The 19701-nt window shown below is 38.7% G+C and overlaps 1 protein-coding gene across 1 annotated transcript; it reads left to right on the forward strand.

Annotated features, from left to right (window-relative positions):
• Window positions 1-3513: 3513 nt before the first annotated feature.
• alpi.1 (alkaline phosphatase, intestinal, tandem duplicate 1) lies at window positions 3514-16287 on the forward strand. The gene is made up of 11 exons (XM_030083645.1): window positions 3514-3598; window positions 4266-4391; window positions 7227-7342; window positions 8488-8662; window positions 10157-10329; window positions 10569-10703; window positions 10826-10901; window positions 12188-12322; window positions 12507-12698; window positions 12946-13062; window positions 15803-16287. The coding sequence occupies exons 1-11, from the start codon at window positions 3514-3516 to the stop codon at window positions 16075-16077; spliced, it is 1605 nt and encodes a 534-aa protein (XP_029939505.1). The 3' UTR covers window positions 16078-16287.
• Window positions 16288-19701: the final 3414 nt, after the last annotated feature.

Here is a 19701-nt window from a genome sequence, read left to right on the forward strand (position 1 = left end):
CATGGCACAATTATAATACATCACAGAGTGGAGGGGATGTTTATTTTCTCACACATACGCACATGTATGTGTGTGCACATGAGCGCGCGCGCACGCACGCACACACACACACACACACACACACACACACACACACACACACACACACACACACACACACACACACACACACACACACACACAGTATATGTACTATAGCCTAATTAGGATAAGCTCCATATTTCTTTTATGAGCCTAATTAAAAACCGAGTGGGGCCACTTCTCAAAGCTGTCAGACTGTTTGATGTTGAGGTAGAAACTTCTTGCCCTCGCAGATGTGAGCATAGCTGTCTTGAGCCTAGATGTGGGTCTCATGGCACTTCACCTCTAATTGTCCTCCGATTGAGCTGCATGTTGGCAGTAAAACCTTTCATGACTGGCCTCCTCACTTTTCTGAGAGGCGATCTCAGTCATCGCTGCCGCTCATAAATATGGCTTGCATCATTTATGGTAGACCCTTAAATTGATTTAGATGTATTCTTTATGTGTCATGGGGAAGCCAGTGTGTGTTAAAGGGAAAGGGGGAATCATATTTGTAACAAAGCCAAAATGGATCACAAGCATCATTGCAGACTTACTTTAATTGTTCCACCAGTGCTGTCTCTGTTTTTGTTCACTTCAAGATCTGGCTGCTTGTCTGTCTTTTCCCTTTTTTCTTCCCCTTAGTGGATGGGTGACTGTTCCATTTCCTCAAAAATACTCTACGTCTAAATCTTTAGCCATCAAAGTCCTTGGCTAACCCTTGTTGTCGTCTGCACTCATGTGTCATTTGTAAGTGTTCTTTCATTTTTCTTTATTGACTCTAAAATCAAGACAAAAAAGGATTTGACTTCTTCTCTTTGAAATTGTAGCTGTGTGGTCTGGCACCACCCACAGATACAGTATATCCTCTTTTTGACAACCTGAACCTAAACATTTTCCTCCGTGAGTTGTAATCTCAACGCAAACTGGAGCTAACCACTGTAATTTGCAAAATCTATAGGTCAAACGAACCCCTCATGTAAAGAACAGACAAGAAAGGCGAAATGGGAAGTGCAACGTTTGTAATTCACTTTTAAGAGAGCCTGATTCAGGATCCAGATGCTGAAATTGAACACTTGTGTATGTGGAGGTGTGTGTGTGTTTTCTGTATGCATTTGGTGTTTAGATTTGAAGTCAAGCCATGAAGGAAACATCCACATCAGAAGTCATGAAATCTAATTGAACAAAACACAAGCATTCTGCATAACCAAAATATTTTTTACAGCAATGTACAACCCATCCATCTTCTATGGACATATCGCTTTATCCAACTCAGGTCCAAACGCAGCTAACTGCGGTCGAAGGCAGGTCACGTGCTGGACAGGTGACCAATGCAATGGGGGCTGGGGAAAGGCAAAACTAGTCTAAAATTTATTATTAATCAGAGGTTTTAACAGAGCTTCAATAACACTACAAAGTGTCTGATTAAGTAGTACTTTTACCCTCCAGTTTTTTTGGTTTTTTTGTTTCGCCATTTCTTCTCAAACATTTGAAGAGAAAAAAAAAAACATATTTGGAAAAGGTATCCCCCATCCCTGAATCCCTCTTGCATCCCCAATGAGAAGCACTTCTGACACTCCTGACTTCTGCTGCCAGGTTTCGTCCAGCAGTAAAATAAATACAAAATCCATTGGGGTTTACAATAAATGGAAAGACTCGTTTAAACATATAAACACATCACATGTTGAGGAACCTCCCTGCCTCGGTGCCACCCCTGCTGTATGGTTTCCGCTCATCCGTGATCTCAATAGTGTACAGAAGTCACCATCTGCTACACTATAAATAGCACATTTAGCCTACGCTTACCCTTCATCAAGGACTGTGTGAAGAAGCCATGACTGTCTGTTTTAGGGAAGATTAAATATAGAATCACTGTTATGCTTTCTGCCATCTGAAGGTGGTGTTTTTCAATATATAACTCAATAAAACATTTTATGTCAGCAAACGGCGGATTTTAGGCTACATAGAGCTATAGGTCAGAAAAGGGGTATTATTTTAACATATCATGTCAAAAGGTTTTAATAATTATAAAATTAATTTAATTCAATTCTAAAACTTTGTTTGTTTACCTAAGCCTACTGGGCTCCAGGGAAGCATTCAGGCCTGGCTCATAACCAGCCAACAGAAGTGGCTGAGCACCTTTTGGAGAATGGATCATCCATGCTGAGACCTAAAACAGCCACCAGTTGTTTGCGTGTGTCTTGCAGGAAACTAATTTGACTTTCCCAACATAAGCTACACTTTCTCTCAAGGGCAAACCCATCACAATTGAACAGACACACATGCCCGCACAAGTTTTTTCTGCTTCTGAGCATTGCTTCTGGTATTTCCAGTTCATGTGGTGTGGACCACATCATGTGAGGCCTCCTTACCCGGATTGCTGCTATGATTTTATTGCAGCCTTGATTAGGCACATGTGACTAACTGCAAACCCCTGTTGGCAATTTGAGAGCGGTTGGCAGAAAAGCAGAGGTCTTCCAGAGCTCTGGATTGTAACAAGATTCAGCCTCGTGGGTTCACAAGGCGAGAACCATTCACCAAGAATTTGATTCTTCTGGCCGCGTGGAACAAAGTTGGCCCAACTCACCTCATTTCACACATTAGCTGTTGTGTTTGCATAGAGGAGAGAAGACATTTTCATTCTGCAGGCGGCCTCCACTACCTCAGAGAAGAAAAATGCTTAACCCTACTTCACTTCCCATGGAAAAACCAGCCAAGTTCACTTGGTGAGAGAAGGAAAATATTGGGGTCTTTTAAATGCAAAATTCAGGGGGGGAAATGGAAACATGATCATTTTCCTGACATAAAATGAGAGTGAGTTGGGACCCAATCATGGCATTCTTAAGAATAGGTTAGAGTCTGCTTTCTTTCTTTCTTGGGACTGTTTTTCCAGGGGATGGGGGGAAGAAATGGAAAGAGACGTGGTTATGATTTGTATCATGACAGACGCCAACACAAATTGGTTAGTCTTTTTTTTTCTCTCTCTCTCTCTCTCTCTGTTGGAGGGACTGCTTCATAAAGAGAACCATTAGACATTTGCCACATAATAATGGAACTTGAATCCCTATTGTACAGGGTGGATGTGGCAGGGAAAAGTGGCAACATTTATAAACAATGAAACCGGGCGAGTAATTTATTTATTTATCTTTTTATTTTTTCCCAATGAAGTGAGGTGAGGGGCTGCGATGCAGAGTTCTTGTGTGGTCCCAGCTTTACTCTGTCTCTCCCCTGACTCTTCCTCCGTCTCTCTCTCCCCTCTTTTGTGGCTGTAAGCCTATGAGCTGGCGTGAGCCCTTCCTTATTACACACCCAGCGGGGCTTTATAAAGGCAGGGCCGGAGGTCTCAGCAGCCACACGCACTCTGCTTGTGTCTGTGCCTCTGCCTTTTGGTCTGGGTGTTGCTCTGAAAGCTGGCTGTGTCAACCTCTCCAGCCTGAAGACTGTGGATTAGAGATGCTGATGCTACGCTACAGGGCCCCCAAAGTGCTGGTCCTTCTGGGTCCCCTCCTGATGCTTGTGGGCCAGGCCACAACCCAAGGTAAGGAGACAACAGGGTTATTATAGCATCCTGTGGAGGACTATTAATAGCACATGTTGTAGGTGAATTAACAAACTCAGGCAGGTAATGTCAACCTGCATATGGAGAAAAACTACGGACAGTTTGCTCTTGAGAACTTGAACTGCAATGGCATGTGAAGACAATCTCAGGTTTGTGTGTGTAATGAGGAGTCTATGTTTGTTGAGAGGAACAAAAAGCATGTGTCAATTTATTTTTGCCTGTTTCTACCTATTTATGTAAACTGTGGGATGGTGTGTTTGACTTTCCGTTGTTTTGATGTGTGGCAGGAAGAATGTTCCTTTTTGACTTCCTTCACTTGCATGGGCATGAATGGACAGAGCCCCAGATTGTCTTCCCAGCGGTTTTTGTCACTCTGTCAACTCTTGAGAAACTTTTTTGTTTATCCTAAGATAAAACACATGCTTAACTGTTAGGAAAGGGAGATCAGTGGTGTGCACCTATGAGGAGGTGAACGTGTGCAAAGCCGGTCTGCTTTTCCATTCCAGCCACACAACCATGACACCTGCACATACTAAGCAGCCAATAATGCACACGTGCTTTGTTCTTAACCAGTGCAATTCCTGAGATCTGCCGATATCTTTCGCACACCCATCTCATTCCCTGCCTGTGTGTTTTTATGGAGCAGTTTTGTATGAACTTGAGAAGGAGCCAGCCTATTGGGATGCACAAGCAAGGGCAACTCTGGATGCTGCGCTGAAACTGCGACCTCGAGAGCATCAGGCAAAAAATATCATCCTTTTTCTGGGTGATGGTAAGTTCTGTAAATCTAATGTAGAAAATATTTATGTCTCTGTTTTGATTAAAAGTTGTGAAGACAGGGTGTCACTTTAATCATTCTTGATAATCACAGTTCAGGATGTAAAGTTTCAACAACAACAAAACAGCACATGACAAGATGAAATGGTTGAAATAAGTTTTCAATCATGACTCATAGAAAAAAAACATTTGCAAAAATCATATTAATCTTGTTGATATAAAAACTGTTTGACATAAAAATACGCAAACTTGTGGCCATGCTGGAGACGTTTTATTTCGATAGTTGTCAGTAACTTGAAGCATACATTATTCATCTGGCAAGAAAAAATAAATCACTTATAATTTGCACAGTTTTTTGTAACTACGAAAACATTGGTCTTTGTATGTTATTCAGGAGGTGGAACAAAAATTTAAAGTTAAATAAAAATTTTGGAATTTGCACCTTAATTTCAAAGTTGAATAGCATGGGTATATTTTAACTCTTTTGTTGTAACTTGGTGTCAAATAAAACAAGAAAACGCAATTTTCAGGTAAGTTCTGTGAATACTAGAAAAATATACACGTATAAGTACTATTTTAAATGTTCCTTGCAAAGCTTAGAAAGCAATAGTATGTTAGGATATCACTTACTGCAACAAAAATGGTTTAATAAACAACACACGATCAATGCAATAATTTTTTTTTTATTAAAAAAACTGAGAAAGAGCAGAGTACAGAAGGTAGCACAGAACTTTCTTGTAAACCAAAGGTCTGCCTACATTGGCCATTGACTTGCATATTTCCGAGAGCCTATATAACTATATTATGTGCATTTTCTCTCACCTCACAAAACCATATCTACCTTCTCTGTGGGTATTTTATATCCCACTTTATGGACATTTATTTTCTCATTCAGCATTGTTCTGTTTTCCTCTTGTTGGCAACACTACTACATTTGTAGTACAAAAACTGCTGATTAGCTTGGTGTTGGTGTAGTGTAGTTCAGATTCTATATGCAGAGCATATGAACAACTGCAAGAGTACAAATTCAGCCAAAACGAAACACTTGTGATTTAGTGTCCTTTTATTCATCCAGGGTCATATTTGAAACATGTGTGTTGGAGTATCACTGACGGGCATTAAGGTTCATAGCTGTTGAGGCTCTGACTCCATTAGAGTCACATTTACAAATATATGAACCCAACAGAATCAGTTATTCACCATTAATTCGGTGGATGTTAATGACTTGCGTCTCAGATCTCATGTCTCCATTCTTTACACGTACATACTGACACAGACTTCAATTCAGATTTTAATAATAATACAAAATCAAAACTTTATTTATAATTGAAGTCCATGCTGTAATCCTTTTGGGCCAAAACTTGAGTTGCTTTTTTTGTAGAAGTCAAAAGTTTGTAAAATAGTTTGAGCTTGGATATATTATGTTCCATTCTGAAATCAGCCAACAAAAAAGGATCACAGCCATTGGTTTGCTGATTGAAGCCACAGACTGTAAGTGTTGCTGGCATGCTCCCTCTTACTCTACAACTACAGAGTAGCATCAGAGTCATTGGGAACCCCCTACTCAAAACAGGTTTCAAAACACACATCATGTACATCAGCAAAACTATAGAAAGGGACATACAGTATATTTAAAAAAGATTTGAAGCATTTCACTGGCAGCATGCAGAGTAGTATCCTCTCACTGATAACGTCACCAGCAGTTTGTGAAGGATTGCAGAATTCATGGTGAGGCTCAATTCAAGGCTGCCTCTTTTTTCTCACTTTTGAATATGAAGTCTGTAGATTTGGAGATTTTTAAACAACACAAAAAAATTAATTCAAATCGAAAGCTTACTGATCAATGAATGCAACTTTTTAATTGTTTATTACAGTACATATTTTATTCTTATACCATCCAGGCATATAAAGCTCTGCCTCTCCTGACCACACAGAGTCAACAAAATCACAGAATCCCCACGAACAGATCAGACTTGTTGCAGTAAAGATCTATCCTTGGTGTTTTGCAGAGTGGACTGTCAGGCTGTATGTATTGTGTATTGTGCTGTATTGTTGCAGTGTTTTCATCTGGGTGACATTTCACTGGGCTTTCTCCTCAAATTATCACTTGTGTGTTGTATTTGTATTGCAAGCGCCTTGTTCACTGCAATCAAATATTTTGAGATGGTTGGTGCTGAGTTTTCTTTGTGCACGTCTCCTGCTGTGCCCCAAAGCCTGCTAATAGCTTTGACAAAAATATTCTAAAAGAGTGTTGTATATATTGCAGTGTACTGTTAAGTTAAAGTTAAAAAACAAACAATTATGGAAAACAAGTCACGGGAATAACTACAGCAAAAATCCAATATAACTAGCCTTGTTAGAAATTGTAGTAGTCTGAACTGATATCATGATTTATAGTGAAATTATGAATTTCCTTCCCCCTGAACGGATCTGTCCAGGTCTGGGTGATGATTCTGTGAAATATTGTGGTAAATGTCAAAAACCGCTGCCTTAAATGCCCAGTCCATTCGTGGGTTTGGCTTTGACGTAATGAACCTTACATGTTCTGACGTCGTTTACTGAGAACATTTTAAAGCAAAATTTTGAACCTTGTACTTTGTACTAAGTAGTCTGACCTTTTCAAACAGACAGCACACTATTTTGGTCTGATGTTGAGAACTCTTTCAACACTGGACAAACTGTAGAGTCTCATGATTTCATGGAATCAGGTTAACAAAAATGTCATAGACTGTAAACCCATTCAAAATGTTGATTGCAGAACATAATTTTTTTGTGAAATGTTGAGAAAGACCACACAGCCGACCTTGCCTTTTTAATCTCTGTCTTGCAGGAATGGGTGTGTCCACAGTATCGGCTGCACGGATTCTCAGAGGTCAGATGGAGGGTGGCTCAGGGGAAGAAACCGTGCTGGCCATGGACACCTTCCCCTATGTGGCCCTTTCTAAGGTGACAACATATTCTTATTTTTCGCCAACTAATTGTCCAAGGGAATACACTTAACCCACTTTATGAAAGGCAGTAAAATAAGGTGTCAATAACTGACTTTTGTAATATTTTTTAACTAAAAGAACAAACTGAACGAACCACACCTGTGAGCTTCAAGAGTGATTTATTCTTACAATCTTGAAAAAAATAAATGGTCGTTTACAGTCCATGATCATTTACCAATGAACTCTTCACGTCCCTTGTCTAGTTACAGTTTAACATTTATTGTAGGGCTTTACTGCTACTTTAGCTCAAAGATATTACATTTTTATTTGCCAGTTTTAAAAAATGCAAAATATACTTATATTCATCGCAGAGGGAATGATGCATTATGGTTACCAAACGTAACTGGGTGAACAGATATCTAATTATACCAATAGAAGGTCCATTGTAATCTCTAAATTGACTGTAGGTGTAAGTTTGTGTGTGTGTGTCTCTGTGTTTGTCCAATACTGAACTGGTGACCTGTAATTACAGCTATGAAGTGGTATAGAAGATGAATGGACTGAAGAAATGCGTACATACAGAACAGTGAGGGAATAAACAGCACATACTACAGCTAAATACTTCAGTATGAAGAGTATTGAGTTCAAAATGTAAGCAATTTAGGTGGGCTCAAAGCATGCAAACTCCCATTTTTAAGTCCCTGAACTTGTTGCAACATTTTTTAGTTATGCCCACCCAAGCTCACATTCCTTCCGATGAAAAGAGCTTTAACATACCGACTTAAAGTCACCATTTTAACTGGAAATGCTGACACTGTGATATAAACTGTAAGTGCAGGTTTAAAGGCAGATTCAGCATCCTGGCCAAACATAATCCCTAAATTATTGTAACTTCAGTGTGACTGAGAAAATGACTGAGCCTCAACCTATAATCAAAAGGAGTTTGCACTTTGCTTTACTCAAAAAAAAAAAGAAAAAAAAAAGAAAACATTTTCTGGTTGGCTCGCCCTTGAACGTATTTTTCAGAAACATTTGCTCCCTGGCTAAAAGGCCAACTTTGCTAAGCACCAAGCAACATTAAACTTTTTTTGTCTTTTGATAAGTGGACTCATAAAATATCTCCAAATGTTGACTTTTGTGTCTTTGTGTTCAACTCCTCAGACCTACAGTGTGGACAAGCAGGTTGCAGACAGTGCGAGCACGGCTACGGCCTACCACTGTGGAGTTAAGGCCAACGCGAAGACTGTAGGACTTAGCGCTAACGCAGTGGCCCATGAGTGTAACACTACCTTTGGCAACGAGGTCTACTCTGTGCTACGGCGTGCGAAGGCACAAGGTAAAACAAGGTGACGGCTCACTTAAGTTGTGGGTGTGCTGTGTAATTGAAAAACCAGACAGTTCAAATTTTATCCTTATCTAAAGATCTGCAGTGAGCATATCAATCCTGATATAAAATATGAAATATAAAACAATCATACGTGAGGCCTATCACTTACTGTTTGAGTGTCAGCAATTATGGTTCAATGTTCGTTTCATAGCATCTCAGGCCCTGTTGACACAAACGTATCCAATACAAACAGCTTAGTTCTCATGTTTTACTTACAGAAGAGTTTCACATTCTGACAGTACTGTGTTGATGATGATCGCCTTACATAATGTAAATATCAGAAACACTGAAAATACTATCGTTTGAATACCAGGCCCCGAGTTTGTGACATGCTTGTGTAATACAGACACACACATTCCAGTAAAGACAATGGAACAATTCATTCTTTTTTAATCATATAGGCTCATTCAATACCTGGCAAATGTAAGAAATTCACCACAGTATGCATCTGCTACTGGGTGAGCAGAAAAATTCTGCTTTCCTTCTTTACATAGAGACATAGACCATGGGTTTAACAAGAATGTGCAACAAAAAAAAAAAGCAGTTTTCACTGATTTCCAACAGAACTGTCATGTAAGCAGCTAAAATGCAAAGAAAGCTGAAAGTTCATGTAAACAGGAATGGTACATTCAATTGTACAATAAGCAACCTTTTCGACATGAAGTACTAGTTTGATATTCTCTTGTCAGTGAGTTTGCCATAACCAACTGCAGACTAGAGGAAATACAATCATCTTATAATATGACACAAAATTAAGAAACAAATAGTGGCATTGGGATTTCAATGCGTTCCTTTCAGTGAATGAATTTCTGGAGAATAGAACATGTTGAAAAGATCAATGCACTCATCTGACCTGGGCCTTTTCTCAGTGCACCTAAAAGATTTCTTTCAGTTCTTGCCATAGTGACAATTTCTAGGTATCAGATAGATCACAAAAACAAAATAAGAGTACTATTTGATTTGTGAGAAATGTTTGCGAATCCCAGGCAAATTCCCCAAGCACAACTTAAATCACACACACACTCAGACATAAAGGAGACAAACATATTAAACAAGCGACACCTTTAGTGTGGATGTCATTCGTACTAGTGGAAGTTTCAGGAGCTCACCACTATGACTACTGTTTCTAAACATTATGCGTACTGAGAGACACTTCGCCAGTGTGCCAATGATTATGCTCAAGTGTGCCAACTGTGTTGCTCATGCCTGAGGTTACCGACCAGGAGTGTGCTCTGCCTGACCATGTCTACGCTCCAACATAAACGTTAATACTGACAGAGTTTTGTCAGAGGACAGGAACACATCAACCACTGCCTTTATCTTGAAATAAGGATTGTTAAACTTTCTTATTAATGTCACCGAAGTTACCAAGAGTTGCTACCAAAATGGCAGCTCTTGCAAATGCAGTTATATTTCTTACTTGTGTACTTCTTTGTTGTCCAGGTAAATCTGTCGGCATAGTGACCACCACCCGAGTCCAGCATGCCTCTCCAGCGGCGGCTTACGCACACTCTGTCAGCCGCAGTTGGTACAGCGACGCAGATCTTCCTTCCTCTGCCCGCCTGCAGGGTTGTGTTGACATTGCAACTCAGCTGGTCACCAATGTTGACATTGATGTATGAAAGGTTTTTTTGTGTTTTTTAAAAATTGTTTTAAACATCCGATAAGAGATGCAAATAATTAATTAATGCTATTTCTTTAGTTCTTCTTTCTGTTTTTGTCAATGTTCACAATAAGTTGCACAAATCCAGAAAATAATTTGCATTTGATGTTGTGTGAATCATTAAAAGAAAGCAGTTTCAAAAGGACTGAATGTTGTTCATATGACATTTGTATTCTGTGCTGTGTTTACTAGGTGGTTCTGGGAGGAGGGCGGATGTACATGACACCAAAAGGCACTCCAGACCCTGAGTATCCTACCTCAAACTCTCGCAAAGGGGACCGCAAAGACAACAAGAACCTCATTGATGTGTGGCTGAAAGCTAAACCAGTAGGTTTTTTTGACCAGTATTGCTCAATCTTTCTATTTTTTTTTCATTATTTGATTAAAGTCTGCAACCACTCACATATTCAAATATCCCCTGATTTTTTATTTATTTATTTTTTTTGCAGAACAAAAAATCCCGCTATGTTTGGCACAGGAAGGACTTTGATGAGATTAATGTTAAAACGACAGACCGTCTTATGGGTGAGTATGCAGACATGTCAAGTCACGCACGTATCAGTGGTTGCTGATAAGTCACATGGGCTCACTGCAGTTAATAAAACTACGTTGATATCACGGACATAAGTCAAACCGACTAAGACAAATATCACTTAAAAATCTAATCTACATATTCCTCTTTATCTACATTAGGTACTAAAAGATAATGTCTAGTCAGTGGCTCAACTTACTGTTAACGAGAGGCGAGCCAGCCTCAGCTATCTTCTTTACAGCCATGCATCATGTTTGTAAATGTGCAATTTACTGTTACTCTCACCTTGTACTGCAGTGATAGGAAAGGGTGCATAGTGCATAGTGATGTGCATGAGATTAATAAAGATGCCGAACAGCAAAAATGTGTCAATTTTATGTAAGATTTTTATACATACCTGTTATATGTGCATGCATGGATACTATACTATATACCATTAAAAGGAGCCAGAACTAAGGTCCTTGTAATCATGACTCACATTTTATTTAGGCTTTCAATATCTGCTGTCAAGTTCAGCAATATTGGAAGGAAATTAAAAAAAAAAAAAAAAAAAGAGCTAAAGAGTGATCAGCGGTTGTTTACTGAGAATGCAGGCAAAACAGCGAAATGAGAGTATTTTGCAATACTAGATGCATCTTGTAATTTCTTCACTGCTGCACTGCTAACCAGTTGTGTTTTCTGCTATGCTGTTATTAAAGGTGCATTAAGGAGTTTGCACGTTTAATGTGAAACAACGGCCCCTGCAGGCCTTGGGCGTAACTGCAGCTTAGTGAAACGCTCGTGCCTGTGGCTCGCGTCCATGTACGTCCACGGAAGAGGGGAACTCCTTCCTCTTTCTTGTAGTAGCGCTCGAGTAAAATTTCAGTTTCTTGGTGGGGTCTGTGCTGGAGCTGTGGCTGTGGTAGAAGCCAGTCTTTTCTTTCTGGAAGATCCATCCTCAATACTGCTCAGTTGTTGCTCGCTAAGCATCTGGCGGAGTAATGGCGGACAAAACGAAACCTAAGCAAATTAGGCCAGCGGGAGCGCGCATTACGTCACATACTCTCACATTCTCCCCAAAAAAATTCTGGTGCCGGACTGACACTGCAACTTTCAAGTGACAATTTAGCGCTGTTAGAGGTACTTGCAATGAATATGTCAGGGCACACTGTACACATTATTGAATATTTGTAACATATTTATGGTGGAAAATAAGCATTTTTAAAGTTGAAAAACTCCTTAATGCACCTTTAAGGTAAAGTGCGTATTTCAGCTTCTTTCGATTCATATGTGGTTTCAGGTCTGTTTGAGCCGAAAGACATGAGATTTGAGGTTTTCCGGAATAATACGCGTGATCCATCCATTGTGGAGATGACTGAAAAAGCCATTCAGATCCTCAGGAAGAATCCTAAAGGTTACTTCTTATTTGTTGAAGATAAGTAACATTTAAGATTCCTCTAGTAAACATATAGACGGGCATGTTCTCACTAACAAAGCAGAAACAAGTTGCAATATGTCACAGGTGAGTTGATAACTGTGACAATAAAGGACAGATAAAAGAGATCATATTTAAAAATACAATAGCATCATAATTATTTTCCTTCTTGTTTTGCTGCTACGTGGGAGAATTGATCACGGCCACCATGACGGTATTGCCAAACTGGCGCTGACGGAGGCTGTGATGTTTGATCGTGCCATTCAGCGGGCTGCACATCTCACCAGAGAATCTGACACATTGACCGTCGTCACCGCTGACCATTCACACGTCTTCACTTTTGGTGGAAGCACACCTCGAGGAAATCCCATCTTCGGTATGATTCACAGCACAAACACTTGTTATGCAGAGTAACCTTGCATACTTATACCAGTGATGAAAGTGGAATAAAGGTCAGTAGTTGTTGCTGTGGCAAAAGCAGCAGTTTCTGTCTCATACTCAATTATTTTAACTCAAGTTGCTTCATCGTGACTTTGAATTGCTTGCATATTTTTGTCTTTGTTTTAAAATAAAATACTTGACCCATGCTAACAACCTTATCCCGCTCTCATTTTGCCATTGAGGTTTGGCACCAAAAAAAGCAGATGACAAAATGCCTTACACAAGCATCCTGTATGCCAACGGTCCTGGGTATGTCCATGTGAATGGAACCAGAGGGAATATCACCATGGTTGATTACTGTGAGTAGAAACAAATGTCTTTCAGATGTGGCACTCGTCTGTACTGACGTGTTTACAGACAGCTCATACTTATGTGGTTTTGCCTGAGACATGCCCATTTTTCTCTCGAAAGCAAATATGAAATATGATGTTTTGTACCGTCTGTGGTAGCGTCACTTGTTTTGTTCTTTGCTTAACTCACACAGTGTTCATGCATATTGTTTAGAAATGATGTCAATTTCTCTGTAACACACTGAACTGCTCTGACACAGTTCTTTCAGTGCTGCAGTGTTCAGTTCAATCTTTACTTAAATCTATCTTACCCAAAGGTGGAAAGTCCTTTCTGCTATGGTGAATTGGTCATTGAAAAGATTGAAAAACCATAGTTGTGTCTTTAAAATGCACACTGCACACACAATGAAAGGATTTGTTGCAAAACACCCATCCAACAAAAAAGCACTGAAGAACGTTTTCAACAGAAGAAGAGACCAACAATATTGTGAAACAATTATTTACTAGGCTATCAAAGAGAATAGTTTCCTAAACTTAAATCAAAACACTATGTTTAAACAATTGTTCAACTTCAGGAAAGTTAGGCAACGCTTTGAGCTATTTTATAGGAAAGGCTTCATCTACTCACTAGGCTTTAGAAATGTAATGAAGCTGAATTAAGTTAATCACAAAAGATTTGCAAAACACCATGGTATGGGCAGTGCAGCCACAACAAAGACAAATTAGGCAAATGTCATCTTAAAGCCCTCCAAAGATCCTCTTTGGAGTGGTTGCTATTCATGCAATTTTTTAAAATGGGAATTTTAAGAGTCTCATTGTTCACTTCATTAGACGCATGTGTAGTCTGTTAGTGTTGGCAATGACATTGTAATTTACTTGAACTTGTCAAATAAGTTTTTTAATCGTCAGTAATTTATGAGGTTGTATTTTTCTGGTGATATAGAGCTGCACTACATTTATTACAATAAGGTATGTGTTTATTAGTCTGTCTCTGATATACATGTTAATGGCTCAGTCAATATTGGTGAACCAGACTATTCTGAATTTGACATTTTTACAATACAACAATATGAACACTGAACAGGTTTGGAAAAGTAACATATTCTGTTCTGTTCTATTCCATTGGACTGCACTATGATACTGCTGCTTATTAATTATGGAATTAGAGTTGCTGAAGTTTCCATGAGTATGTCACTCCTCACTCCAGTTGTGAGGGAATACATCTGGAGAGCTGCTGTCTCTCTCCCTCAGGCGTTTATTTGCATTAAGATTAACCAACATTAGCCTGTGTCCTTATTGAAAAAGATATATTGGCAATTTCGAATGAAATATTAACATAAATCCGTGTGCGGCTGCCCACATGTCAGTAGTTTATCTCAGCAGTTGCTGCCTTTACTTGTCATTGGTTCATGAATCAGTTTCTGTTGAGAAGAGGGCTTACAGCAGGTTTATCTCCCTTGAAGAACTTGTGGTTACAATGCCCACCAAATGTCTTCTTTTGCCCCTACATGTCCACGTTGTCAAGAAAGTGTCAACGTGTCTTTGTTTTAACATGAAAAAATGTATTTAAATCGACTGGAGTTGTGTCATAATACCCTGGAGCCTTGTTGTGTGTGAATGATCCCGATAGACTTGCTTGTGTCTGGCTCTACAGCACTCAGAGAGGAAGCAGACGTTTGGGTCTAATGCAAAACCGCAGACCAAAGCGTCCGCTCTTTGTGTTCTCTAAAAAAAAAATATTGAGAATATTCATATTGAACAGCCAAATCTGATTCCGCTGACAACTTCCATAGATGGCGACAGCCCCCATAATTTACTGTGTGTAATTACAGAAGGTCTTTGAGGAGCTCTGCGATATAACTGTTTTGGGTAAAATGCTTTTGATGCTGGCACACTGAATAATTACGGTCATTTTGTAATCATTATAATGTGCTAAACATGTTAGCTGGTTTTTGTATGGGTATATTTCAAATTATAGTTCTTGGCTATAAACCATTGCGACATTTCTTCTAATCTACCTCCAAAATACCAGAGCACAACTGTTGCTTTTCAAATAACAAAAGAAGAAAAGGCCCCATTTATGTATTGAATTGTGTAGAGTTGAAGATGGATAAGTTATAAGATATTATTTCTATGATTATTTCATTCCAGAGATTTTTCAAATATTTTTATACCACTGAAGGAGAAATAATATCATTAATAATGGAGCTTGTTGAGTAACCTCAGAGGGTCTAAATTTGTGAGAATTAGATATTGAAAAACAGCATGCTCTTTGAGGGGGCATACTTTGAATATACTAAATGTCATTATAGTTCCAATTTCGCAAGAGTGGGTACAGTTTCCTGCTTTTTTGGAGATCAAAATATGGTCACTCTAAGCTAAAAATATGAGACTTCAAAAATGACTCTAAATTATTAATATCTAAAAATACCATAATGGAATTTGTGCTGCAACATCTGATTTAAAACTGACTGATGTAACTTCAGCTGAGTGAATTACACTGACCCACACAATACTGAAGAATCAGCCATTACAATTACAGAAAAGTACAAGTATCATGAAACTTTCTGTTCAAGTATATAATATTTTATGTAACCTGGTAAATAAATAAGATACTGATTTCAAAAAGTTTGCTAAAACTGATGAGGGAATTTGTTGATCAGAACTGTTACTTTTGACATAGAATTTGAAATGACCAGTATTCTGTTTGCAGCAGATCATCTCATACAAGTTGTTTCTTTGCCTTTAGATGATGAAGAATACATGCAGCAAGCTGCTGTCCCACTGGATGCTGAGACTCACGGCGGAGAAGATGTGGCCATCTACGCGAAAGGCCCAATGGCACACCTGTTTCATGGAGTGAAGGAGCAGAACTACGTGGCACATGTCATGGCCTACGCTGCCTGTTTGGAGCCCTACACAGACTGCCCTCCTCACCCTCACAGCCATTCCTCGGCAGAGCATGTGAATGCATCTTACAGGCTCCTGTTGTGCCTGCTGGGCCTCCTTTTGCTATTCAGATGACCCTCAAAGGCGAACACAAAGTTACACAGACAATTACAGTTCATGCATGCTGCAATACACTCTATGCACTTAATACTCATGCACTGGCTGGCAAATCAGAATGCAGGGATGAACATAGATGATACTGTATTTGTTATCAGAATTTAGTTTTTTTTTTTTTTTCACTCTGTATCCAACTACACACCTTTGGACACGTTCACCTTAATTATTTTCTGCAGCATTCTAACAAACAGGCAGCCACTGCAAGCTACTGTAGTTATGCAAAGATTATTGGCACTGAATTAGTGAACAGTTCTTCAAAAAATTAATTTGCATTTGTGTCTCTTACAACAAACAGCAGCAATGTGACGACAGCAAACCAGTCTTTTCACTATCAAGGTTTGCGTTTGCAAATTATTATTTTCTCAAGTTATACGCAGTTACTTCTTGTCCTGCTTGCTCAAAGATTTACAGAGAACCAAAGTGTTATGTTCAACCATTAACCTGGGCCTTTCCAAGAGTCACTTGATATAAATATCAGGGTAAGGTCTGAATGCTGAACTTTTAGACACTGACACATGATCAACAGGTGCTCATGACTGTGTCTGTCTAGAGTGAACAAATTAGTATATTTTGGTAGCAGGAACCTGAACAATGAGCCATTGTGTCAGATCAGTTGCAATAATAAGCATTTAAAAAAATACAAAGATGCTCTTTGTGTTACTGAATTTTCAAGAGTGGTAATATGTAGCGATTTTTTATGAAAAAAAAAAATTGAAACTTCAACCTCACTGGTTTCTATTCATGTATGTTTTCTTTCAGTTTGATTTGTCACAATATGGATGTACTCTGTTTGACTTGTCCTCGAATGTAATTTGTTAGCAAATATTGTAAATGTATTTTTATACTTTTTTCTCAAATATATAAGCATAAATATATAAGCACAAAATATGTTTTTGTCTTTTTCTGACTCAATCCTTATCCTTATTTTAAATTTATTTGTAAATTCTGAGAGATATCTGAAAACGTGTAAAAGTTTTAAATCCACAAGTTAAGTGAGAATGAACATGGCTGGTGGTCTTCTCAGAGGTCAGAGGTCATATCTGCATGATCACATTGATCTTTAATAATTTTTCATATTCTGCATGTGGACTCTGTCACCTTCATGTCTTCTGGCCTGTTAGACGAATGGCTATCTGTGTTAGGTCTCTCCTGATGCCCTGGTTTGTAATTTGATACCTGGATCCTCAGCTCATGCATTCCAGATATCTACCAGCTATGTTCTCTAACAGAAGTCCGAAGGATGCCCTCTGTCATATCTTTATGCAGGTGCAGTAGCCGGTTGTCTGGAGTGTCCATTCTAATAGATCATCATATCTTTACTCTCTCTTCCTTCTCTCTTTTTGTTTCCTTCACTATCTGTCTCTCTTCCCATCTTCCTCTCCCCCTGTCAGGTCCACCACTATCATGTACCGGTATTAAAATAAATGAAATAAAGTAAGAAACCATGTCATCAAGAGGAGCTTTATACTGATAAGCTCCTCTTGGAAGAGCAAATCTATCTGGCAAGTAACAGCAGATCTCCATTCTGCTGCTTCGGAGCTGGACAGGACAGGTTTAAAAAAAAAAGAGAGAGAATGAACATGGATAGATGGACAGACAGATGGATGGATGGATGGAGGGATTCTCAAAAATGCAGCAGGGCTGACCTGGAGTAAAATATCCTGCTGGTATTGTTATTGGATCCAGTCTACTAACATTACAAGATATCTTTTTGATTTTTTTCATCTTATTTTAAAAGATCTTTGGATTTTTTTGTTACCCAAATATTTCGAAATTCGAAGTCTCTGTTAATCTTGACCAAAAAGAAATTGACTTGCTTATTGAAAAAGGATATTGAATTTTCAATCTATGCACCAAATGCCCTAGAAATATACTTCCCATAACACACCACTATGTTGAAGGGCAGACATACTGAACAATTGGCTCTTAGAGTAAAAATAATAAACTTCAAGCTTCAGGACCATTGGTTCAAGTTAACCAAAAATATAAAATAATCACACAAAACCAAAGCAAGTATGGAAACTAACTATGGCTTCTTCACTTAAGGATATATGGTTTAGACCGGAAGTTATTTATCATCTTGTTCGCTACATCAGTTTAACACATTGTATTCTGTGCTTCAGACTGAATTCCAGAACTAGATACCACTCATGTATGGAAAACAGTGGGAAAATATGACACTATTATCAAAGAATTGACAGACAGGAGAATGCTGAATTTCTTTGTTTTATCATGTTGAAATGCTAATGCTAAACAAATACTATGAGACCTCAAAGCCAGTTGGTTTGAGAGTGCTGACACTTTTAAAATACACATTTGGAAAATTATATCACACACCTGATAAAATGTTCAAATCTTCTGTAGAGAACCGCTTCATGCTATTAGGTTCATGCTTGAGTCAAAATAAGCCAAGTTCATTTATATATCACCATTCAGGCAAAAGGCAATTCAATGCTTTACAGGGAAATTAAGGAAATACATTAAAATGTATTAAGATTAAGACATACAATATAGCAAAGTGAAAGGCATAGAAAAGAGAATAAAGTAAAATCTTTAATAAGATATAGGTAATAAAATCAGTTAAAAGGCTATGCAGATAATAGTGTCTCGACTTAAAAGAAGTGAGTGTGCCAGTAGTCCTCAGGTGTTGAGGGAGTTTGTTCTCCAGGTGAGATGCAAAGAACATAAGAGGGGCTTCACCTTGTTCGCTCCTGACTCGGGGAACACCGAGTAAACCTTTGCTGAGGACCTCAGGGGTTTAAATGTTTAAAATTCTCTGGGTTCATTTGACATGTTTGTTGGCCCAAGACCATTCAAAGCTTTACAGACTAGAAGTAACATTCAAAGTCAGTCCTTTAACACATGAGCAGCCAGTGCAGTGTGCCATGAAGTGTGAAATATCCTTATCTGTATCACTGCAATGCATTATAGGATCATGAGAATATGATATATGGTGGCTATAAATCATTATGAACCAGAACGTATGTTTGTCAACCTTATCAAATAGTTTTATAATACATACTTACGTGTTTGTATAATGGATTACATTAAATGGACTTCACTCTAATAGCACTTTTATCCCTGATTTAACGGTCACCAAAGCACTTTACGATGCGAATCAGATCCATCCATCTATACACACATTCACACACCAGTGGAAGAGGTCTATGAAAGAAATAAACATAATTGCCCCCAAAAGGTTTGTATATGTGGTGATTTTAAAATATTGTTTTCTGAGTGATGATATGTGTGTCCTATGTAGTGTTAGTGGAAATGCATGCCATCTATCATAGAGCCGTTAAATGATCAATTCGCCAAATCCGCCAACTGAACATGGCGTTAGAAATTGAAAGGGTTAAGTCTGGATAGACCCACTTTTGACTCGGCTGCACAGTATTGCACAGTGTCGACATAGATTTCATTTTATTTTCCACAGAGAGGATGACGAGTTAGCCGCAAAAGGATAGCAGAAGGCAGCAGCATGAGCCAGTTGCATGTTTCTCCTCCGGGAAAATTATTTTAAGGGGACAACTGGGCAAAGTGGATTAAACACTTGAACATATATCATGTCGCATCAGGTCT

The sequence above is a fragment of the Salarias fasciatus genome, chromosome 23 (genome assembly GCF_902148845.1).
Source record: "Salarias fasciatus chromosome 23, fSalaFa1.1, whole genome shotgun sequence".
NCBI lineage: Eukaryota > Metazoa > Chordata > Actinopteri > Blenniiformes > Blenniidae > Salarias > Salarias fasciatus.